The sequence below is a fragment of the Alligator mississippiensis genome, chromosome 6, assembly GCF_030867095.1.
Source record: "Alligator mississippiensis isolate rAllMis1 chromosome 6, rAllMis1, whole genome shotgun sequence".
NCBI classification, from domain to species: Eukaryota; Metazoa; Chordata; order Crocodylia; family Alligatoridae; genus Alligator; species Alligator mississippiensis.
The window spans coordinates 5,859,909-5,885,251 of record NC_081829.1 but is presented as its reverse complement, the minus strand read 5'-3'; the positions used below and the strand labels follow the sequence as shown (position 1 = coordinate 5,885,251).

The window sequence follows — 25,343 nt, the reverse complement described above, 5'->3', positions numbered from 1 at the left end:
AATCAGACTACGCTCAGCCTGTTGCTCTTTTCTCTTGGTCAACTAATATCTAGGGCCGGGAAAGGATTTGAAACCTGGGAGGTCTGTTTTCCCTCCAGTTGGTTCTGTGTTGGATGGGGAGGGCAGCCTGCTGCTGTTTCTTCTCTGCTTCTCCCCTGTGCTGGTTTCCAGCACTACAGGGAAAGCGAAGGCTTCCCAAAGACCCTCCAAACCCCCACCCTATGCTTCTGCTTAAGGGAGGAGTGAGGCACCGTGCCCAGTGGCCACTGCAACTAGAGGTGTAAGATGGTTTGAACCAAAGCCTGCAGAAGTCAATGGGGGGGTTTCTGGGCCTGCACAGTCCCAGGGTGAACAAGGAGGTCAGGTGCAAAAGCAACCGGGAGAGCTCGGACACCCCCCACCACTGGTACGCACATTCCTGCCCTGCCCCGGGGCAGTCCAATGCTCCAGTGTAGACACAGCCTCTGTGCTCCTCAACAGGACTTTCCAGTGGGGCCAGCTGTGTGCAACTAGCCCAACAGCAGCTGAATCTCGGTTTACAACAGATGCCGGCTCTTCTGTTTTTTCATCCTAATAACTGCAGCACTTGATGTCATGGGCAATGAGTCAGAAGCAAAGACGGAGGGGGAAGTGGTGCCAAGGGCTTGGAGACATTATCAGAAGGGCTCAGGGAATAGGGAAGAACTAAGTGACGCCTGGCTGCACAATGACTAAGAGCGGACGTCATTGCAGCCTATTACAAGTGTTTAAAAGGTCTACATGCAGCCGGGAGTGGGGAGTTAGCACAGAATGGAGAGCTGTGGCTGGGAGAAAACCAGAGGGAAGGAGGGGAGGTTAGGCAACCCATCGGGGGAAAAGATACCCCGCAGCGGGGCAGCACTCTCCAGAGCCACTCCCTGACCTCAGCTGGGCGCTAACCCCCTGCACAGAGATGCAAACTCTTCTCTTCTGCTGACTCACCCTGGCCTCGATCAGCTCAGCCAGCAGTTGTCCGAGCAAAGATCTTCGACCGTGCTGGACAAGAGGAAGGTGCTCGAACCACGCGACAAGCCTGGCACCAACTGCAAACTTAGTTGGGACCAACTCCATCCTGCCTGGCACCTCTCAGCGGCCTCTGTTAAAAAATAAAAGCCACGAAACTGCAGGGGTGGGGGTTTAGCCTTTATATTTATTTAAAAAACACTGCAAGGTCCGTAACATAAAAACAGAACAATCTACCATTCTGGCTTTCCCCCAAGCTGGAGATCATCCAGCCAATATTTGAACCCTTGTCTTCTAGCATTGCTGGTGCCTACCAGTCAAAGAACATGAGAGATTTTTAAAATCATGTCCTGGGACAATGTAAAATGAAGGAGCCTCAAACAACCGACACACAGTGCCCATGCTTCATGAAGATCCCGAGATGTATGTGCTTAAATAACCACTCAAAAAAACAACCCGCAAGTACTATAAATATAAAAAAAACATTTTGTGTACTTGCACAGTAACGTTAAAACTGTTAGCAGCTCAGTATTATTCTGCCAGCGGGCAATGCTGCTTATGCTCTTACCATGGTTTTAAAAAGGTCCCCTGAAAACCTTTCCTACAGGGTTAAAGTCCAAAGAGCGCCAGAGGTCATTAAAAAAAGTCACCCTCTTCTCCTGGAGGTAAATAGTTTTTGAACAGGTACAAAAAGTGCCTCAAGCCTTGCCTTGCAAAGTGCTTCCTTGAGTCTCGATGCTCAGAGAAATGGTCACTTGTTCCTTGTTGCAGCCACAGAAAGCAGAGAGAGCAAGTCCCCTCTCAGGTTGAAGCACCGTGGCACTTACTCCGTATCTCTGCTCCCACTCCCCCCGCCAGGTGGCTGCCGACACGCCGAGATGCCTTCATGTTCTTCCATCTGTTCTCGGAGCAGGTGGAATAACCTCAGAGGCCACCTTGCCTTACGGGCATGTTTCAAGCAATCCGCAACCTCCCAAGCAGCCCATGGGGGACTGTCAGCGATCCAGATGTTGCGTCTTCTAGGAGCAATTGCAAACTTATTCTTGGGACAATGCTGCTTTCATGCGCAAGGAGCACGTTCTGTCAACCGTGCTGGTGATTCTCCGTGGCAATGAATGACCAGAATGGGGATTTCTTTCCTATGCTGTTTGGCATGATGTGTTTTGATATCAGAAGTGAAATGTTTAACATCCTAAAATCGTAGGGTCTGTGGGTCATGGGCATACCAAGTTAATTATTAAACCTTGGCTGTGGTAATGTAAATGCCCAACAGCTTCAAAGATAGCACATAAATCAGACTTTACAGTAAGATTTAACTGAGGGGGGAGGAAGGGGTTCTGATCTCTCTATCCATACACAGTCTGCAATATCATATTTTTCTTGATCTACAAGACGGCAAGTCAGTGTTGTTTTAATTATACCAGAGCCAAAAGCATGTTACGTTTAGTTGTAATTGGCCCTATGCAAGATAGTTAAAAAGCCACTAATCCAATTTGGTTGTTTTTGCATTAAGTGTTAATAGGATTTGAAAGCAAGACAAAGTATGGAACAGGGAGCTCTGTCCAGAAGGGAAGGATGCTAGGAGTGGAAGATGTATTTCCAAATGTACACACGGAATCACAAGGGTAGAAGGATCATTCAGAGCTGGGGGCACAACTACTTCCATGCTGGGCTGGTGGAAACGTGGATCCTCCTGCTATCTGAGGTGCACCATCGACAGAAGGAAACGGAAAGGTCTGGCTCTGGAGCTGTGAATTCTGCTGCACCAGTGCCTCCAGCTGGTGAATCAGAGACAATGCTTCTTCTATGGGGCCACCTGGGTGGGAGTCTCCAGTCGCAACGGGATTTTGGAGGTGCAAAACAGCAGAAGACTCGTGGGAATCAGGCTGAACCGGATAAAACATGATTGATAACTGGGGAACAGCACACACGTTGGCGTCGAAGGCAGCACTGCCACCCTCCTCATCAGGACAACAGGACCATGGATGCAACAGTCCAATATCCCAGGTCTGAGAGGTATCTGGTGCTACAACCACCTGCAGCTCCCTTGTCACACCCTGCTGCTCTCCACCAGCTTCCTGATGCACGCACACGTGGCCAAGTGAACGGAGAGCCCCATTCTGGATATATTGGTTGGCTTCCTCCCCTCTGGTTTGGAGGCACGGAGAAGCAGACGCCCCAAAAGATGTCTCTTCGTGTAAGCCATCACCTGCTGCCACATCGAAAGTGAACATGTTCTCAAATGTTAGGAGCTCAGGGCCATGAGAAATCAGTGGGGAACACTCACTGCTAAACAGCAGCTTGCTCAGGGGTGCGGGGGCCAGCTCCTGTTTGCTCCCAGGACTCTGTGGTGCAAGTGCAAAGCATTCGGTCACAAGGTCGGTTTTAAAAGTAACTTTCTTCCTTTTGGTTCCCGTCGAAAGACTGGGCTTTAGGCTGCTCGCAGGGGCCTTTCCAGGAGCAGCCTTTGGGAGGATCAGCCCTAATAATAAGCTAGAATGATTTGCTTCAAGACCTATTAAAAGACAGAGAGAAACAATGGAATTAAAGAAGGGTTTCCTCCTCTCCCCAGCATCCACCCCTCAGCAATGTTTGCTGGAATCTTCCTAACTTTGGGCCAAATCCTTGCTTTTTGTTCAGCGCATACTGAGATAACCCTGCCCCAAGTTGCCTCATATTCACGGATATTTTTACCTATGCTAGCTAGGATAGGCTGGCCTGTCTTACAGCTCTGACTGAAACCCTACAACAGGAAATCCAAGGTTTTTCAGGTACACCAATACATGCATGCACAAATGTTTGGGGTGCAACTTTAAAGGCTGCTGTAGAAAAAAAAATCCCCCCTTTGTTGTTTTCAGTGTTTTATCCCCCAGCAGGTCAGCAGCAGACTCAATCAATACGCCAGCCTGGCTGGTGAATGAGGTGCTTCTTCCTCCAGTGGCAAAACACTGACACTAATTGTATAAACTCACTTTAAGTAAGTAGATTTGCGTCAATGCTGTATGCAAACATGCCATGTCCACCCAGCTGTGACCTGAGGCAGACCATAGCTAAATATAAGGTGGTTTTGCTATGATTTGCAATCCAAGTTTGTAGCTGAAAACAACAGGCAACCCATTTCTAATGGCTCAGGTGACATTGAGAGGGCACAGTGCAGGGACAGCTCAAGGGAGCTCTATGTATGGTACCCCTGTACCGCATCAACGCACCTCTAGTCTCCTGCCCTGGGGTGATGGCAGCCCTCTCCAAGGTCCAGATCAGGAACACAAACACTTATAATTAGAATAATGTGCTTCTCTGCAAGGACTGAGCTCCCACCTCGCTGAGCGGAGAACCAATCTGGGGTCAGTAACCAATGGACTTGGCTGCTTCCTTAAAGGGGCTTGGCCAGCGATGATTACTGGAAACTCCGATCAGCTGCCAGCCTGCACTGAAGTATGCACCGAGCGTGATCCCGACAGGGGGATTATATGAAGTTACATCATGTGAGAGATTAGCAGCGGCCCGGACAAACAGAATTTCACATGACAAGGAGCTGTATGGAAAGACCCGGTGCTGTGCGACAGGGGTTACATGAGTTTACATTACACTTTATCAGCATGCAAGCTCCAGACCTTTCATCAGCTGTGTGTGTGGTAGCTACCTCAGGGCATGTGATGTGGAGCTGTGCAGGGAAAGGAAAACACCATGTGACATTGGGCCACTCGGGTTTACTACACTTGATTCACTTTTCCCTGACTCTCAGTTTTTGCTAGTGTAAATCCATGGACTTTGGTGGATTTACTTCTGATTGACAGTCGCCTGGCGAGAACCAGGCTCCTCGTGCCCATGTCATGTTTCAAATACAATGAGAAAATGCTCTAGATGACCAGGTACAGCTACGCGACTTTAAGTGCTTGTTATCACACAGCAAGGACACAGGCAGGAAGTGTTTCCTGCTGCCCTGCATAACTTGGCTTTTTCAAGTTCGATGTTCTTTGGAAAATAATTACAGCCTCTTGTGTGTCTAATACCTTGTACAGCCACAGATGACTTTAAATTATTTACAGCGCTGCCAGCCCTGGTCTTCAATCAAAAGGAAGCAATGTTACTTCACCCAGCTTGCTTCCAGTCCCCACCTGGGCCTCCCTGGGGGTGGAATTTGGCAGGAACTGGCTGGAAGGCTGGCAGAGGCACCAGGAACATTTCCATCTGCTTGCTGTCCACAATGCCGTATCTCTGCTTGTTGTTCAAATATGTATAGAGCATGTTGTAAGTGCCCATGGCCTGGGCCACAGCAGGGTAGAATCGTATCACACTCATCTCCTAAGCAAACAAAAAGAGATCAGGACGTTTTGTGGGTTGCCCGAAAACACAATGCGGTGACCAAAGTTCAACGAACAGTAAATAAGCGCTGTAAAGAAAGAGACTGGCTAACACAAGGATACTTAGGCCACAGACCAGAATGGGCTCAAGCTTAATCTCATTTCACAGAGGAGCTCCAATTCCCTTATATCATCCAGGCACTGCAGCGGAGGAAAGGGAACAGTGTGTGTCTCCCACTGGTCCACTGCACGTCTCAGGACCGGGCCCTAAACACTGTACAACTTGTACTCGACACGTGCAATGATATAATGTCACTTGCTTCAGCTGAATCAAAAAATCCCACCCGACCACTAAAACAGTCCAGACCACACAGCCCTGTTGGTGGATGTCAGCGCAGCTCTGGGGAGCAGATGTGGAGCGCGCAGCAGCAGCCATTTCAGCTGCGTGAATGCAGGCAGCTTCTGGCAGCTGACACCCCCGTTCTGCTCCCATAATGTAAGGTTCGAGAGTTACTGTTGTACCAGCTCCAATATTCAGACCTCTGGGCGGGTACTGGCCCACACACGGACAGAACCAGGACATGCTTGCGAGGCAATTTCTCCCACAGAAAATTATCCTCAGCAGCACCCCAAAACTCAATCCTTTTGAAAGGATACCTTGGCTTCAGCTGGCCAGATGCTGTCTAAAAAATCCCAGACGTCCTCCGGGAGAGTACAGCCCCTGGACTGGATCTGTGCTGGTAGAGCCTGCACAAACCAAAAGGGCAAGCATATTAAGATTAGTCATTAGTTGACAACCTGCAGACTTATTCAGGACCTACTCAGGGACCCTCCTATTGAGACTGTTGGTTGTTATGGCCAGGGGTGCTCAACCTCCGGCCAAGTCTCTCCCATGGAGCCATAGCATCTGGTTGTGGGGCTCCCTAACAGGTTGGGAAATATGGCAGTAGGGAAGCAAAGGTATTTAATACCACCACTCCCCTCACTGCCAAATTCCCAAGTCCCCCATGACAGGCTGGAGCCAGGTCATGCCCGCTCTCCCTCTGCATGGCCAGACTGGAGCTGAGCCATGCCCCCTTTCTCCCTGCATGGCCAGGCTGGGACTGGGTCACACCGCCTCTCCCCACAGGGCTGAACTACACCCCCTTTCATCCATGCAGCTGAGTCAGGGCCAGAGCATGCAGCTGGCTCGAGTCATATCACCTGCCCCCACCTGCAGGGCTGGGCCAGGTCCCTTCCCCCACACAGCTGCATTGGGACCAGGCTGCCCCCAGCCTCCTTCACATGGATCAGGACCACCAGCTGGATCCAGCTCATGGACGGACCAGGCGCCGCCTATCCAGCCCTCTGGGCAAAAGTTAAGCACCACTGGTTATGACTATTATCGCTTACGTTACCAGATATAAAGCCACCTGAAGCATGGCGTCAGTGCATGCGTAATGTGGTTTAGATCAAAAGCAAACACTGCAACTTGAACCTTTTCTGAGAGGCGTCTTTTGATCCTTCTAACCAGACAAAGTATTACAAGGAACCATCCTGCACAGGAGCCCTGAGGGCTGTATTAGCTGCTATAAGTGGTCTTTCCCTGCTTTCATTTCCACAGTTCTACTGTTCCACTGCAGTAGCACAAAAACGGAGATCCTTTTAAGTCCTATTTGTCGCATCTGCGGGGGCATACGTGGAGCAAACTATAAAAGCCCTCAAACCACTGCAGATCCCAAAAGTACTTAACTCATCCCAGGACATTCACCCTTTTTCCTGATCTCCTTCATCAGTTCCTACTTAAAGTCCTGTTAGCTTCATTCACTGCTGATGGGAGGAACGGCCAGGTAAAAACTGTACAAGGACTGCAGGACTGGGCACTAGGATTTTAAACTGCTCAAAAGGACAAGTGAAATACTTGAGCTGTGGTACACAGCCCCTGGAACACCACAGGCAATAGATTTCATAGATTTCATAGACATTAGGGCTGGAAGGGACCTCGGAAGATCATCGAGTCCAGCCCCCCGCCCAAAGGGCAGGACGTCAGCTGGGGTCATAGGATCCCAGCAAGATAAGCATCCAGTTTGCTCTTGAAGGTGTAAATAGGGGAGGGGGGGGCATGTTTTATTAACAAATGCAGTCCTACTGATGCAGAGAAGAGTTTCTCCTTCCCACTGTATAACAGAAAACAAGGCTCATACCTGAACGAGGTGGCTGCTGTAGCCTGAAACCGGATACGCTTTGGCTGAAAACTCTTTGATGCTGAACATCTGAATGGATCCTTCCCACAGCACCGTGCTCTTATCCAGGGGCTTCTGCAGCCTCGGCTTCTTCCTGAGGATGCCGGAGGAGACAGGCCTACAAGAAAGCAAGAGGGATTTGCATGTGTTTTGTAGCGGAGCCATCTCTGCAGATCTGTAAGATCTGTGTCATACCCATGTTAGTCCTTTTTTCCCTGAGTAATGCCACCTCTTTCGCTGCATGCTCAGGACCCTACAGCAGGGAAAAGGAGATTGCTGGCTGGCCTAGCTGGGACCTCTCTTCTGTCTTGTAACACATAAATCAGATATACGAAATATGTCCAGTATCTCCCCCACTGGACAGAACTCAGTCCCAGCTAAAGGACCTACACATGCTCCTTCCCCCACCCATCTCCTCTTGACAAAGGCCCCAAAGGCTACAGACTAAGGGCAACAGGGAGGATGAGTAACAGGTATGAACTCTATTCTCCAGACCCATCTGTTATCCCCATCCCTCAAGGATGTAAGTGCTTCTGCCATGGTACTATTTTACTATATATATGCACGTGTGTAATATATATATATATATATATATATATATATATATATATATAAGGTACATGATACATCTATTGACTCCTCTGTGTAATCCTATGAAATATGAACTTTCACTTCTACCCAAGATCACTTTTACAATCTTTTTTCCAATGTCTGATGAAGGGTGTTTGTGCCCGAAAGCTTGCAATTAAAGAATTTTTTTGCAAAAATCTTGTTGGTTTAATAAAAAATATCACCTCTACCATGAACCCTGATTACCTGTGTCATGGTATAACATTCACTGTATTAGATGGGACAAATGGTCCATCTTGTTCAGCATCCAGCCACCACCTGATGCTTTAAAGTGAGGGAAACCCCCACCCCATCCCAGTAAGGTAAGGAGCCAAACACTGAAAGGGCATGCTGTTTCCCCTGAAGCCGCTGGTAATTGGTTTAAGCCAAGAAGCATTGGTTTGGATCTGCCTTTGGATCTTTCAAACTCCTGGTGTGGACAATGGGAGATGTACGGGCACTTTTAGAAGCTGGTGAAGAAGTGAAGACAGCCACATCCCATTGATTTCAGGTCCTTCCTGCTAATTCCTGGTGGAGCTGCCTGCACTCAGCTTTTTGCACCTCATTAATGTTGGGTACTTCTTACTCAGCGCCTGGGCTCAGCCAATGCTCAGGCGTTTACACCTCTTTAAGACTGGTTATCTTGTTACTCAGAGCACTCCACCCTGCAACAGCACCTCTGAATGGACTGGACCCAGTCCCTTGCACAGCTCAGCAGCTCAGGTAGAAGTACCCAGGCACCCCACATTTTCCAATTGCCACAGGAATCTACTACTCACAGTTCAGACTGAACTAGGGAAAAGCAAAAGGCAAATCTCGGCCTCCCCACTCCCACACTGACCTCTTGTTCTCCGAGTGTTGGCTCCGTCTGGCTGAACAGACTCTGGTTGAATGTAATTTTCTGAAGAGCTCTGCTTCCTTCTTCTGAGTGAGCAATTTGTTCCTTGGTGGGTTAAACCCTTCTTCGCCATCAGGGCCTGGCTGTGCTGTAAAGTCAAAGGGAAATGGGATGCTTCTATGCCCTCTAAGCACATTCATCTCTTACAAAATGGCTTTCCAATTCAAGCAGAAGCGATGAAATACAAACTGCCTTCGAACTGACACTATTTATCCCATCACACAACCTGTCAAGCTCCCCACATTGATGCCTTTAAATTCAGGGATTTTAAAGCTCCCTCAGTCTGGGTAGTTCCAGGCACCGTTTGATTCTCCGGTCTGCAGGCTCACACCCTGGGCACTCTTGTCTGATGCCCTTCTCAGAAGTGGTCCCCAGTGGTCCTGTTGCCTCTGGGCTTTCCCTGCCCTTTGCATCTGTGTGTTTTTAAAACCCAGCACTAACACCTGCAGTCCCCTGTTCCTGCTCTTCACTCCTTTCCCCTGCAGACACGGGCTAAAATCAGATATGGAGGTTTATCCCAAGACTGACTGTCCCAGGCTGTTACTCCCAGCAAAATAGGTCTGGGACAGTCATTTACACACCAGTTTGAATGGCAACTAACTCAAATTAGCCTCTACTGTAGGGGTGGGCAAAATGCAGCCCGCCAGGCCATTCTATCCAGCCCACGGGGTCCCTAAAAAATTTAGAAAATTAATATTAATCTGCCCCTGGCTGCCTGTCATGTGGCCCTCAATGGCCTGCCAAAACTCAGTGAGCAGCCCTCCATGTGAAATAATTGCCCGCCCCTGCTCTACTATCCCAGGGCAAAGTGTTAATTCAGATACTTCACTGGTACTTAACCAGGGACAATGCACTTGCTCATCTGTAGGATCCAAGGATAAAAGGCTCACCCCCTCCCGGAAGTCTAACATCTGTTTTTAGCGAACTGGAGTGTAATGATTTTACCCCACTTTTGTCCTGCTATGGTACGGCTCATTCACTGTGTATATATCAGCAATCCCTCGCAGTCGAGGATGATTGTCTTGCATCACTGCTTTATCTGTAGCTCTGAAGATAGCTGACAAGGCTGATCAGGGATTGACAGACTCTGTTGCTAGCTCATTCATTAGTTAATAGTCTGTAAGCATCATCCCATTCCAAGGTAGACGCTCAAGCACCAGATGCCACCCAGCCCCCGATTTAATACGAGGAGTGTGAATATAGTAAAGACAACCTGAAGAGCATAAAGTTAATAAACACAGTTGGAATTCCCAAGTTATACGTACGGGGGTGTAGGTTGTAGCCGGGCAGGTCTAAGGACATAGGCAGACAAGGTTCTTTGGGCGAATCTGGTATCTTTTATAGTTGGTCTAATAAAAGATATCAGATTCACCCAAAGAACCTTGTCTGCCTAAGTTATACGTAAAAGGCAAGGCTCTTTGCGTAGATGTGATCTCTTTTATTAGACCAACTTCAAGTCTCTTGCTGTGCCTGAAGAAGGGTGACTGCACCAGAAAGCTTGCTAAGAACTTTTTTCCAACTACTCAGTTGGTCTAATACGAGAGATCACATCTACTCAAAGAATCTTGCCTGCCTATGTCCTTAGACCAGCACGGCTACAACCAAAAACCCAGCAGCATGTAAGTTATACATAGGTGCCTCAAACTGTCCCATAGCCAAAGAGAGCATTTACCCAGGATACCAGCAAACAAGGTCTCAGCTATACTGCACTTGCTGTTTATGTGCCATAGACTTATCCCAGCTGCCAGCATCTGGCATGGAACAGGCTGGGACTAAGAGGAAGGAGAAAAGGGTGCTCCCCTCTCCCTCTAGTCTTAGCGTGAGTCTCCATGACTTCTTTCACACTATTTCCCTGTGCTTGCTCATACACGGGTTTTTATAGGTGAACTTAGTGACCACAAAAGTGACTAACCAAGAACACTAGCTTGGACTAGGTATTCCAAGAAGATACTACTGCCCTGGCCAGAAATGTTCCTCGTTGGGACACTTGAATAAAACGTATCACATTGTTAGATGGATTTGTGATGTGGAAAAAGGTTAACTTCGGGAAAAATGTAAGCTCTCAGGCCAAGCGATGGGATCCTTTCTCCCAGCTTACTTACCAGCACAGATATGGGAATCCAGGTCCAGTAAGTGACTTTTATGCTGGTCTGTGGTGTCTTTCTCAGACTCTGTAGCAGACTGGGGAATAGGCTGCGTCTCCATACATAACACTGATTCCTAAAGGAAGTGTACAAGTTATCCGCGTGTACAGGTGGGACTTGATTCGTACTCAGGCTATGCCCTTTAACAGTGTTATTGGAAGTAATGACTCAGTATCCATTCACACTCTTCTCATTCACCGCCTGGTTTCACCCATGGTCCCAAGACAGGGCAGGAGGAGGCCAGCATGGCACGGGGCAATTCCTAGGCTCACTCTAGTACGTGTTGCCTTCCATCTTCCAACGAAGCCTTCAAACCACAGTCCAAACCAGGCCTCTTAGCAACGAACTATCGATTAACCATAACCTTTTGCTGAAATGATGGAGAGACACCATCTACATACCACAGAACATCCATCCCCTTTATAATTAATCCAAATGGTTCAACACATTTGTACAGGAAGAGACTGATCTAGTAGCCCATAGCTCCACCGATGTCCTTTTTAAAAACAAACTGGGCGAGGGGATACAGCACTGACCCGGACTCATCACAGGTCAGATAAGCAGCAGCATGTAAGCTTCCTTATCTCAATGGCCTGAAGTCATCCTGCATTCCTCTCTGTAAGCCCTCACCCCTACTGCACAGTGTTTTTAGGAAGGCTAATGTCTTCATTAGATTAGCACAAAACCATCCATCTTGTTTTTATCATAACTTCAGGATCTGAACAGGAGAGTCCAATGGAAAAAAACAGCTTTATGCTAACCCACTGTCCATTAGTCAGCCTGTCACACCAACCAACCCACTGCACTGAAAACCATTTGCACAAACAGTCAGACACCAGCAATTGGCATTTTAAGCTTCAGTGAATGAGATGGTTTCAAACAGTTAGGACTTCCCCTTGCCTCTCCCTTTATATCTAACCAGGCAGGACACTGAGTAAATTTACTCTGCTCAAATACTCACAAACAGGTCTTCCAAGGTGACGTTCTCTTCCATCTCTCTGTGTATCTCTATTTCTCCTTTGTGGGTCAGTTTTGTGGAGCAACGCATTGGTGCTTCTTGCTGCTGTTTCTCTATCACCTCCAGCACCTGGAAGATTCACTGTGAAGTGTATGGGCCCCAGAGGGCATCTTTCGGTTGCAAAAATACATTTTTTAGAACTGATAGAGGTAAAAAACAAAATGAAAACACAGTGTCTGAAGTCATGCATTCCCGCACCGAGCCCTGTGCATGCCGAGAAGAGGCAGCGCGTTACTTCAGCCTGGCTCGCCAGCCGTGGCTCGTGGGTGCTAAGCATCCGCTAATTTTTTCAGTGGGTGCTTGAGCCCTGGAGTACCCACAGAGCTGGTGCCTGTGCCCCAAACTGCCCAGTGCCCAAGAGTCATCCTTCCTCTCTGCATCTCAAGTCTGACACTGTTAAGGAGTCTCTCTCACTGTTAAGAAAAAAGGATCAGTTATGTAAACCTCACTGCACCGTACAAGGGAAGCCAATGGTTAGCAAGCTCCCTGTAGCAGCAGTGAGAAGAGCGGTGCACTGTTCTGTGATCACGCTTTTGTAAAAAGTTACAAAAAAGATTAACAGATTAGGAAGAGGCAAAGCAATCAAAGCATCAGGCCTCTCAACTGATCTGGAGTTAGAGCCCCTAAGTAGCACAGAGCAGCTATGACTTTGGCTTAGGTCATCTGCATTACTGCCAGTCCAAGGGATGGGCACGTCACAACCGCAAAGGCCTGACATTGCAGCTGCAGTGGACTGACTTACCTGCTTGTGCTCCCTGGCTCTCCACTCTGCCAACTCCTTTGGTGCCATCTCCAGGGAATTCATTTGAACCAGGCACTGTGGCGTCACCTCACCAAGAACCACCTGCTGGAAGAGGAGCTGAAAGCACAGAAAACGGTGAAGCAAAACAAGGGCTGTCTGCAGTCAGCTCCGCTTCCAAAGATCTCCCTCTTTCCATCCCCTGCTAAATAGGTATTTCAAAGCCTTTATCACATTACTCGGCAAAGTTGTCTAAACTCCCAGCAGGGCTCAAGTGCAGATGGGTTGTGTCATGCCAGGAATTATATATGGGCCTGAATTTCCCTAGACAGCAGCTTCAGATGATAGCTATGTATACCAAGGCAGGCCCGATTTCATACGCTGTGCAGCAGATACCCAGGTGGGTGGAACCGAACAAATGTCTTTACCTGTCTGTAGGCAGGGTACGGGCCACTGGTGATGAACAAGGGTCTACTTAACTCACAGCGAGATAAAGCAATTTTCACAGCTTGGTTGCAACACGAGAGCTGATTTTGCGGCATTTCCCAGCAGCCCCGCCCCTCGCAGCTGATTGGCGGAGAGGCATATACCGTATAATTTGATTGCAAATTCCGTGAAAAGTAAATTATGCCGTATAATTTAGCATATTATTATAAATCTGAATATTAAATTTAAATCTCAGTGTAAATATATTATCAATATAAATGCATATATAATAGGAATGGTAATTCATATCATAAGCATTTATGATTATACGTAGCGTTCTACAAAATGTTTAGAAATACTAATGAATGCTCACCTTAATAGAAACATTTTCGCTTCACTGACTGGTGCCTTCACTTCAGTCCATGTCACCGGCAGACAGTAACTCTCACTCACGTGATCTACGGCCGTAGCGATTGTCGCATTGTCTTTGTATTGCGGTAAGTATTGGGATGTGTTAAAACAGCGTATTTTATGAATATGCCGGGGGGATTTTTTAGGTTGTTTCATGAGACATTGCAGCCAATGCAATATTTCCTGATGATCGCGGACAATGCCGTTTTTCACGAAACCCACAAAACTGTGAATTAAGTAGACCCCTAGTGATGAATTAAGAGGTGCCTTGGTACCTTACATAAAGTTTCTAAGGGTCACGGGTGGGGTCCAAGAGCGGGATGCCTAGACATATTGTAATGCAGCCTTCTTCCAGCAGCAAACAGAATGAGACTAAGGCTGGAGCATTTCTCTCTGTGCTCAGGCCTCTTGTTCTATATATACACGTTTAAAGACATCTGTCCACCACTTCTCATTTAATAATGCAGAACACTGGCAAAAGAGTATTGGAAAGCATTTGGCAGCCTGTCTCCATCTGTTACCTTATTTTTTGGTGCTCGCAGGTTGAAGAGGAGACTGCGGTACTTGTTTTTATAGCGCTGGTCAACACAGAGGAAGCGGCGGAATATTTCCTTCTCGATGTTGTTTGCTAATCTCATTATCGTGTCTTCGGGGACATCCAGATCAAGAGATTCCTCCAACCTGGAGCATAGTAAGCAAGAACTAGACGGACATATCAGCGTGGCTTGCTACCTGGGAACTGATTTCCAAACCGGCATGCTTTCTTCAGTTAAAACTCCAAACAAATGGGCCTGAGAAACTTCTGCTGAACCTGAAACAGTCTGTGAGCAGGGGATTTCAGAAAACGAACCTTCCCACCGTTTCAGAGGGAAACCGCTGGCATGGTGAAACAGCTTGTTCAAACTGTGCAGCCGTGTCAGAAACCCTAAAAGAATTCAACTTGCTTACGCTCACATTACACATGGGGCAACTGCCGGCTGCGAGGGCAACAGGGATCTGCTCCCCCACCCCAAGGCAGGTACATGGGGAGCAGAGGTGGATCCAGGGAGGTGCACTGGTGGGTGCACTTGCACCCCTCTGTGATTCCTGATCCACCCAAAATTTAAAATCAGCTTCCTGGACAGGACGGCAACGTGTCTAGCCAGGCGGTGCTAAGGGGATCAACTGACTTCATAGCTCATTAAAATCTACCTGATCCCTTCTAAACTCTTCATCCCACAGGGTTTAACGACCTTCTCCCCTGTTTAATGGTCTTGATGTTCCACCAATCAAGCTACCCTTTGTTCTAAAATTCTGCTGTCTGTTTGCTGCTCCTGGTAATAAAGCTCCTATTTCACAGCCCGGAAGATTGTTTTTAACTCAGTCCAATGAAGTTAGATTTGTTCACTCTTCAACTGAATAATTCAGTGCCAGACCCCTCGTGTATTAGTAAAATTTCTGGTTTATTTTTAACTAGAGAAGACGTACGTGTTGTTTTATACACGATGATACGTCTCGCTATCTGCAACCCCCCTTTTCAAAATTCCAGATATGCCCACGATGAGGGTATGTGATAAACTTCCAGAGTAGGGGTTAACAACCTTTTTAGACTCAAGGCACCCCTCGATACGCTCAGAGCAGCCGTCAGAAAATACCAGCTCTTAGTTTTCACTCGGTTTTCAACTACAGACAAATACTAGAGCAATTCTTTCGTTATAAAGAACTCAGGCAAACCACAGCAGGTCAGAATGTTTTTAACACTGTGGATTCCTATTTGAAATCTCTGGGTTTATCTTGTGAATCATGTTTGCCCACCTCGCAGTGCTAATACTGCATAGCGCCCCGCCGTATCCTTGAAAGGACCTCGAAGGCACCCCAGGGCACCGCATCCTCCTGGCTGAGAATCACCTTCCCAGTGAATATGAGAGAGGAAAGAATCGGAAAGCAGGAGGAGGGAGAGAGGAAACAAATGGAGGAAAAAAGAAGAAAAGACAAAAAGAACAATTCAGCAACATCTCTGCTGGAAAAGGGATAGAGCATGGCCAGAGGATACAGTCCTAAATCTCATATCTGTGGGGGCTCAAGTGAAAGAGTATAAAGCTCTTAAACCACTGCAGGTGATGGAAAACCATGTGGATACAGTGCCATAAAGCCAAATTATTTTTTTACAATGGAATCACTGGGGTACGCAGCAACAGAACAAGCTGAAAATAGGACTATAAATGCAAAGAAGTTCGAGAGCCACTGTCCCAAGGGAATGGTGCTGTATCCCCAAGCAATAATTTGCATTTAAGCATGGGGCCCTCCTATCTCCTGTACTCTGAGCATCTCACTTTTTCAATGCCTCATTGTAACCTGACCTCCAGCATAGAGAGGTCTACCTAAGAAACACTAACCAAGACCAGGCTGGTCAAAAACCTGCATTCACTAGGGCAAATTAATATTCTGGTTTCAAATGTTGTGGATAAATGTACTGCTCACAGAAAAGAAGTGTGGCCATGTGCGTTTTCCCTAGACAGTTTTGCCAATGCCATTCCACTCCCAGGTGCAGCGCCCGTCCCATTGTACCCCTTGGACTGCCACACACCTGATGATGGCCAGTGGTGGGTGGTTTCTGCTATGTCAGGCCAACCTTTCTTGCCTTGCAAACAAAAGGGGAAAGGGAAATGATTCATGGACTTCACAGAGCTTTGGACCAGGCCCTCGATGAATAAAAGCTGAGCATCATGAAGCGAGTTCAAATTACTATGCCAGACACTGGGAAATCAGGCTGTCTGGTATGTGCCACCAAATTCATTTCCACCTGTGACCTAATAAGAGTTTGAAGCTAGCAGCTCTTCAGTTCTTGAATTCTACTGCATTAACCTCACTGCCCTGATCCAATTTGCTGTGCAACGGCATAACCTTCTTACATGATTACCTGATAAAGAGCTAAGCCTGCTAAATGAATAAACATGAACACCAGCAACAAAGAGATAACAAATGGAGCAATCTACCGCAATAAATAATTCCGGTGTGCATCTGCTTCTGCCAGCACTTTGCCCCATATGCAATGTGCTGAGTCCCAAATAAAATATTTCTCTTCAAGGGCCGCATTTTTCAGCTCCTACCCCAAAGCTCCTCAAATCAACCGGGCCTGGTTGTGCTAACGCACCAGCCCATTTGCTGCAGGTGGTAAGGAGAGGTTCACAGCACTCATGAACAGGGCCCTTTGGGTGACTGAGGAATTGCACAGAGGGATGCTGAAGGGAATCCCACCCCATTTCTCGCTGAAAGGAGACAGTTGATGCAGGACTAAAGAGGAGTCTAAGTAAAGAAAAATGAGGCCCTCCCCTAGAAGAAACAAGGACAGGCTTGTTCTGAGTGCTGTGTGCTTGAAGAGTTATTCTGCTCCAGAATAACAGGAGTCAAATCCACAAAGAAGTTTCTGCTGCCTTGGCATCTAATGAGCACCAACCCTCACATAAGACTTTGCTCAATAATTGCATGCGATTTTTATGCAGAATGTCCCCAGCCCTCTTTTTATCCCTGTTCCCATCATGTATGAGCCACTTCACCTTTTCTGTAGCATCCCACGCAGTGAGTCAATTACTTTAACCCGAATTTGTTCTGCAGACAGCGGCAAACTAGGAACAGAAACGGAAGCTTCCTTAGGGAGAGATCTTGCCCTTCTCCTCCTCCTCTTCTCATTATCATCATCTTAAAAAGAAAAAAGGAAGCACCAAGATCTCAGACGCTCTCCTTGAAACGCTGGCAGGAGAACCACAGGGTTAAGCCAGTGGCTCTTAACCTTCTTTAAACTCATGGTACCCCTTGGAAAATGTCAGATTTTAGTTTTCGCTCAGTATCTGACTCCAGAAAAATACTCGAACAATTCTTCTGCTGCAAAGAATTCAGCAAGATCACAACAGGTCAGACTGCTTTTGACGCTGTGGATTCCTATTTGAAATGTCTGGGCTTATCTCGTGAATCACGTTAGCGCACCTCGCAGTGCTAACGCTGTGTGACACCCTGCGGCACCCCTGAAAGGGTCTCAAGGCAACCCAGGGTGCCGTGGCACCGTGGCTGAGAATTGCTGGGTTAAGCTTTTGTTTGGATAGAGCTGTACAAAAGGATTTGCATTTTACCATGCAATAAAAAGACTAATTCTTTTAATTAGTTTTTGGGGGGGAACATGAACTCAAAACGATGGAAGAGTTCCCCATGTTGTACCTGAAGCCACATTCTGGAAAACAGTGGCTCTGAGTTTCAAGCAGCTAGATAATGCCAGTGCAAACGGCACAGCTTTCTGTCTAGCAGCATGGACTCCCAACATAAAAACGGATCCTGGCATTCCACAGAAAGGGTATTGGGTAAGTTGCTATAAACACAGAAGGACACAGCACCACGCGCTGTATAACTCAACTGCACCGTTCATTAATTCTTCTAACTGCTACTTATACTGACTTATCTTAACTGTTTCGATTCTGGCTCTCCACTTCTGTATCTTGGTAGCCACGATCATCCAACGATATAGTAAAATTGCATCACAGTGCTGTGACATGACTCAGTGCAGAGTAATCTCTGACATACCTGGCACCCTGTAACACAGGTGCTGATAGTAAACTGGTTAATTGGTTTACCGCTTAAACTAGGAAGGGTGGCCACAAAGAAGACAAGGAGTAGAGAAGACTGGACAGACACCTGGCTGGGGTCGTCTGGCCCCAGCGCTCTTTCCTGCCCAGGGCAGGGGGTCAGACTCGATGACCTACCGACCCTAACATCTCTGAATCTATGACTTACGGAGAGGCATGGAAAAAAGTCACATTTGTGAGTGAAATGTTGCTAAATTAAAATCCAAGGCAAAAAAGGAAATACTAAGCTGCAGCAGCTTCACTCAAAGAACATTATAGCCTTGGAAAAACACAAAGCGGACTTGAAGCTGATGTGAACACAGACCTTCCACGCCTGCAAGGAAAGCACGTGCACCTTTCCTATAAATTGCTAGAAGCAGCAGCAGATCCTTGTGACCTATTCAAGGGTTTCTAGTAGGTCTTGTCAGGGGGTATCTACTGCCCCCTCCCAGCTTGTCTGTAATGGCAGAACAGATCGTGTGATATCATTACCTTAACAAAGCAAAAGCAAGGGGTGACCCTCTGGAGCAAAGATTTCACTCTATTCGTGGGACAGGTGAATGGGCAGATCGCTCCAAAGCTGTGACCTGTGGCGTTCGGTTATAGCGTCCCAATACCGTTCCTTCCATTGCACACGCTGGAAAATTCTCCCTGACATCATTTAATCCATCCAAGGAGCAGCACTGCTTTATCTTTTTTAGGATTAAGGTCTAATCTATTTATAGCAACCGGAGGCTGCATGTGCTTCAGGACGAGACTGCTGCTCATCTGCTACCTGGGGAATTATGGGGCTGCGGTTATAAATAAAACAAAGGTCACCTACACATCAATCAGCAGAAAAGCAAGATCTTCCTTGCTAGCTGTAGAAACGCTACCAACAAAGTTAGACCACCGCAGGGAACTGTTAGCGATCCCCTGTGGCAACTGCTTTTCTGCTGACAGACAGTGCCGATAAGTGAAACAACTTCATTTTTGTACCGCCTGCTAAGATAGCAAGTGCCCGAGTCAATTCTGCTGGCTTTACTAACGAAGGGCCCGGTTCTGCAAATCCCACATCCTTGGCCTAGTACTTACTTGTGACCTCAGTGGATTCCCTGCCTGAGGGAGAACTAGTCAGTGTGAGCCAGGGGCACAGGGCTAGACTCCAAATGAATTGTTATTCTTGCTTTCTCTGCAGACCCAGATGCTAGGAGCAAGTTGGGTTCACTGCCTTTTCAAGTAGTGCCAGCAGAATTCAACCCCCAGGCAGAAACTTTATTATTGATGATAAACGGAGCCTGAACTGTCAGACTCTAAGTGGAGACGCCAGACATTGAAGAAAACTCCTTTCAACTTATAAACCGAGCAAACATGATTTAGAACTCGGTGGGCGCGTCTACATGTGCATTAAGGCGCTTTTGCTAATGTGCATTAAATGTAGTGCCTCCAATGTGAGGTACTAAAGAAATGACCACAAGGCTGCCTTAACACACAGTAATGAACGTGCACGGTTTTTAAGTGATGCTTAACGTGCAGGGGCCTATTTCACTGTGCGTTAGCATAACTGCGGGGGTTTTTATGTGACGCTTTGATGAGCAATAAAATAAACTACTGCACATTAAAGCATAGGTGTAGACGCGCCCAGTGAGACTGAAAAGAAAGCCCCAATCTGACTTGACAGCCTGTCTTCTGTGCATAACAGCACTTGAACAGTTCAGAAACCTTGAAGCATTTTATCATCCTATTGCTAGTCCAGTGATAATAAGCTTGCTGCTTAACAATCCTGCCATTCTGGGGGCGGAGGACCCATGCCTCTTGAAGTTCCTTCCCCAAAGAGAAAACACAGCTAGCAAATTCTCCTTCATGTAGAGGAGTAGGAGGATGGACACAGGGATTCAAGCTGCCTGAATAATATTTCAGGGTTTCTGCTGCTGTAATTACATTATTGTTCTAAGCGCAAGTCTCAGGATGGGCGTCATTATGCCGTGAAACAGTCACACCATGAGCTCAGGCTTTGCTACGCAACTCTGACTCACGACTCCCAGACCTGTGACAGTTATCTGCTATTCAGGCAGCCTGTTCAGCAGCGAATGCATCACGCTAACCCATGCAGGTGCTTGGTGCTGTGAACAAATGGATTCAGTGTGAATGGTGATTCAAATGCAGATCCTGCAAGGACTGGTCAGGGGCTGGCTCAGCCCAATCTCAGTCTATAATGGCAGAGAAGAGACAGTGCAACCTAATGCCAGTATGCAGACAATGAGAATCCTCCTAATTGGATCCTCCCTCTTCTTTCCTCAAGTTGTTTCTCAAAAGTGAACTAATGAATATCAAAAGTTGTCATTTGGCTTCAGGTTCAACACCCCTTTGAGGGAAAAAACCTCCGTCTCGTAACTACTGTTTTCTCCTCTCTAAATACTCAGGTAGAAGATACCTGTGCTCCAATTGGTGTCTTTTTCCCACATGGGCAGTTTACTTTACAAACATAAGGGCTACAATCTTAATTATCTGAATAATTACAGCTTAGTTTCCAAAGCACAAGTAGCCAGAGTCTCAGGAAAAGTAATGGTAACCCAAGCTGGCAAAAGTTAGCCCAATTTGACCCCTGGGAAAAAGCTAATGCATCACTAGGCATGCTCTTTTTTGCTCCATAACAAGTTGAAACCCCTCTTGTTCAGCAGTCCTTGTGAAGGATGGGCTGCCCCATGGAAATAATTCCTCTGGATGGACTGCCACTGTAGGAAGCAGAAGATGATCTGAACACAACCCTGTAGCTGCATGTACTCCCTCTGGCGGACTCAGGAGCCCTCTTTGTATCAAAACCCATCTATGTATTATACCCCTGGAGGGTCTGTCTCCAGGGACCACAAACAAGCCTTTCACATTCAGGAAAAGATCTTCTCCAAACGATGAACAGAAACCAATCTCTGGTTTCCCTTCAGTCCTCAGACCCAGAGAGAGTACATGGTCTCGGGCTGCAGGTTTCAGTCTCGCAGCCTTCCTCTCTCTGTCTGGCCCTTTAAACCCATAAAGCAAAGCTCAGAGAGAGGCAACTCTGGCATGGTGTTTGTCCAATATCTTACCCACCTCCTCTCTCCCCAGCCTCCCTTCCTGGGAGCCTTTTACTTCCTGCGGCTAACCCATTATCCGTATCAGCCGCCCAGTCTTCCTAAGCAGGCTTGCAATCACCTTGCTCGCCTGCAGCCGGGCGGCAGCTTCTGAGGTTTTCCACCTGTTACACCTCCTTTCCTGCAGGCTTGCAACCTGCTCCAAACCCAGTACAACAAAGAACACGAACAAGCCCAGCTAACGACAGGGAGAGCACAATGGCTAGGCTGTCTGGCCACCTGTTCTGCGTTTCAGTGTGTAACAGCTTACCTGAGTTCAAAGGCCTTTGCCAAAGAATATGTGCTGCATACGGTTTCTGGAGCCGCTTTGTTTTCTTAGGCAGCACCGCGTTACAGTCGCTGTCTTTAATTTCCTTCTATGGCAAGGAAGAGATAAGAGAAAAGAAGAAAAAAGGGGATGAAACGACAAAGGGATATGGGAGAATTCATGACAGATGTGCACAATCACTCTCACTAGCACAACATTCAGCGACACGACGGCAAGTACCCAACTGCAGGCACGTATCCGACCCGAATCAGGCACTGCTTTGAATTACTATTTTTTTAACCTGCAACCTTCACAAAGCCAAAACTCCCATTAAAATCAACGTGTGTTTTGTCAAAGTAAAGACCGCGGGATTCAGCCCTAGACAGCTCCCATGTCTAAAGAGACTTCTGAAGTCAACAAGCCCATTATCAGCCAGGATTTCCCCCCTGCAATAATCCAGCTGGGATTTTATCTAATCTGCTGGTGACTCATTCCCTTCCCTAAACTATGCATCCCATGTCCTACACACCCAAACGCAGTTCAGTGTTCTGCTTAGAGTATCTTTTGTTCATAGTCTCTATCTTGAGAGCCTGTGGGTAGTGTCAGCACATTGCTGTTTGCTTTACTGTTTCTTTCCTACTGAAAACAACCTCTCCTTCCTATTTATACCTTCCAAATACCTGAACAGTGGCATCATATCCTTGTTTTGCAGCAGGACACCTGTCCACTAGCAAAGCCAGTTCAAGCAGAACTGGGATTTCCTGCATATGCATTCAACTGGATTCCCCCAGCCAGCTCCACGATCCAAAATACAATGTGCAAGCCCCCCCTCCCGCTGCCCTTGAGGTTGCAGCTGTGAAGGCATTGTTCAAAGATGACAAAAAGCATCACATGACAGTCAGCAGCTGGTAACAATTTTGGTTTGCTAGGGACCTGGGGCAGACTCAAACTAAACGATCTTGAGGTAAGAGGCAGAAAAGCACACAATAAGCCTTCTGGATCCTCGCTCTGGGCTTCACTTTAAATTTTTGTTTGGGAAATCAGAGATGTCCCCACCTCCTCGCTGTCCCCAACTCCCTTGCCCCCTGGGTTAGGTCAGGAGGATGCTGTGAAAGGTAAAATACCTGAGCAGGCTGCAAATCAGCAGATCCCTCATTTGACACATGCTCTGATCCCTCCAGCCTCGCTCTCTTACGTGCCCTCGGAGCCCTGCTGCTGGTCACTCCCCAGTTCGGCTCAGACATTTTCTAAAAGAGAAAAACATCACCAGTGACCACGTTTTCAAAATGGAAAGCAAGTGTTCAATGAAGTGCTCACTGTCCCCTAGTTCTACCTGCCCCTACTGAAACCGCGTTGAGCAATCCTATTTTCATACTTCTCCTTGACTTCTGCATACTGAAGTCACCGTTCCTGATGCCAAAAGGACAACGGGAGGCATCCTCTCCTTTCCGAATGGAGGCAGGCTGCCATCACAGCACTGACAGCAACAGGGGGTTGGGAGACTGGCACTTAGCTTTGAACCCATGTAATAGCACAAGGCACAAATCATTATTTACTGGTCAATGTACAACATGTAGTTAAATGCTGAACTACTAGCATGTTTTTGAGGCCAAGAAATTTATAAGATTCAAAGAAAAAATTGTGCATTTGTAGGATAGCAAGACACCCCAGCATGAATGCCCCCCCAAAAAGAGACAAAAAGCACCTCATGATTCGCATCTTGAACCAATTTTTATTATGGATTAGGATGACACCTTGATGAGGGGGGCAAGCTATCACACTTCTTTCTAGAGCAGGCTTCTTACGCCTGCCTCTGAAATGTCTGAAGAGCCTCCGAAGAGGCCAGTGTCCGAGACAGGACCTGGAGGAGATGGATCATGTCATTCCTGTCCCACTGAGACTGGAAAAATGGTATTTGAGTAGTCCCTAAAATATAACCACCAAACAGATGAAAAGGGATGATTCTGGGCCCACTCCGCTCTACTCCACGCATGCAGAGGAAGATCTCCCGGAGATCTCACACCCTGATCAGGCACGAGGAAGTCCTGTTCATCTAGGAGCCTCTTGCTGAGAATCTGTCTCCTTCAGCCTCGCTGCAACAGCGGTTTCCTAACATCCTGCTTTCACTGAGAAAAAAAACCAAAAACAGGTCACCACCTGCTCTCGCTACCGGTACCCGGGCTACATGACAAAGAGAGGCTGACCTGCTCCTACTATTCCTCTCTAGAAGGGCTTTATCCAACAGACCGGAGAGCACAAATTGACTCCCAACTCCTTCTCTGGCAGCAAGGCTACCAACTACGGTGGTGATTTTTCACCCAGGGATGCCCGTCTCTTAGGAATCAGACAATGGTGCTCTTCTGAAACACCTGTCAAATCGCACCCCAGGCAGGGCTGGGGGTGGAAAGGTTTCCGAGCACTAACAACAGGGTCTGAATTCAAGCCACTGCTGGAGAGAGAAAGCATCCGTCTCCTGCCAACTCCTCTCTTGTGGCTGCTCAGAGCCACGTGTTGTATTACTTTCTTATGGTGTCAGGAGAAATACTGGAGAGGACCAGCAGCAAACACATACTTCACCAGCCGATGAATCCTCCAGCTCCAGCAGCCTCTTCAGTCCGCTTGTCTTATGGGCCTTGCTGGGGGCTCCCAGGAGTCTGACTACTGACCCGCACATGTTCTGAAAGAAAAAGCAAAACAATTTAAAACAGAGAATTGGCTAGAAAATAACTATTTGAGAAAACCTTCCTTCTGCCCCACAATGGGGGACTGCCACATCTTTGCTGGACTCCCCAGGGCCCACCCCGCTTCTGCCCTGCCTTCCTTTCCCTGGACTGTCACTGTCCTTTTAGGCAACAAGTGCTAGGCAGGACTCCCGCTGGGGCCTAGCAAAACCACCCTTGAACTGGTTAGAAAGTCACTGCTGAACCACAAAAGTATCCCGAGCACTTCAGGACCTGAGCGTGAGCAACAGGTCTCCCACAAGCCGCAACAGCCTGTCAATAGCCGGGCCGGGAGCAGATGAACGGCACTTTTGTTATGCCCAAGGGAGGAATGGGAGAACAGGGAAAGGAAATGATCTGCAATTATTAGTCCACATCGCTGCCTCTCCTCCGCACACGGGCATACCGTCTACTGGCGCTTTCCATATAATGAGCTCTTTAGATGCAGAACAGTAATGCATGAAAGGCAGGCATCTGATCCTGTTCTTAATCACTCATATTTTCTGCCAAAAACTTGGAAAACTTTTGATTTTGTCACAATGAGGAATATAAAAACGTTTTGAAATCTCAACTATTTTCAAATGTGATAGGAGCCATTCCCCTCCGGGTTTATCCAACAGCACGAACAACTGGAGTGGGAACAAGGGGTAAGCATGTCCCTCCTCCTCTGACTGACTGGCAAAGCGTTTTTTCTGAAGAGGGAAATTAATTATTCCCATCCTCTGATCTTTGGAAGGAGAAGGTAGCCGAATTCACTCTTCCCCAGTGGGTGATTTCAATTTGGCTCCCGATTGCGTTGGCTCCCAGGAGGTCCCAGAGGCTCCCAAGAGGTCCTCTACCCCCAGAACGGCAGGCTTGTTAAGCAGCAACCTTATCACCGCTGTAGTAGCAGTAGGATGATAAAATGCATCAAGGTTTCTGAACT

The 25,343-nt window shown here is 47.4% G+C and overlaps 1 protein-coding gene across 5 annotated transcripts in view; it reads right to left on the bottom strand.

Annotated features, from left to right (window-relative positions):
- Positions 1–1,148: 1,148 nt before the first annotated feature.
- The window catches only part of SPOCD1 (SPOC domain containing 1), a 34,687-nt gene continuing 10,492 nt past the window's right edge, over positions 1,149–25,343 (bottom strand). For 4 of the 5 annotated variants that reach the window (XM_059729581.1, XM_059729582.1, XM_059729583.1 and 1 more), the window contains 13 exons: positions 24,271–24,375; positions 22,823–22,945; positions 21,702–21,807; positions 17,289–17,430; positions 14,274–14,433; positions 12,919–13,035; positions 12,120–12,245; positions 11,117–11,234; positions 8,958–9,102; positions 7,469–7,625; positions 5,943–6,032; positions 5,100–5,286; positions 1,149–3,496 (listed from right to left, as the gene is read on the bottom strand). In XM_059729581.1, coding sequence (XP_059585564.1) covers positions 2,616–3,496; positions 5,100–5,286; positions 5,943–6,032; positions 7,469–7,625; positions 8,958–9,102; positions 11,117–11,234; positions 12,120–12,245; positions 12,919–13,035; positions 14,274–14,433; positions 17,289–17,430; positions 21,702–21,807; positions 22,823–22,945; positions 24,271–24,375 — 2,457 coding nt within the window. In that variant the 3' untranslated portion in view covers positions 1,149–2,615. Of the gene's footprint in view, positions 3,497–4,994; positions 5,287–5,942; positions 6,033–7,468; positions 7,626–8,957; positions 9,103–11,116; positions 11,235–12,119; positions 12,246–12,918; positions 13,036–14,273; positions 14,434–17,288; positions 17,431–21,701; positions 21,808–22,822; positions 22,946–24,270; positions 24,376–25,343 lie in introns of all 5 variants that reach the window. The other variant, XR_009462929.1, reaches the window with a different exon arrangement.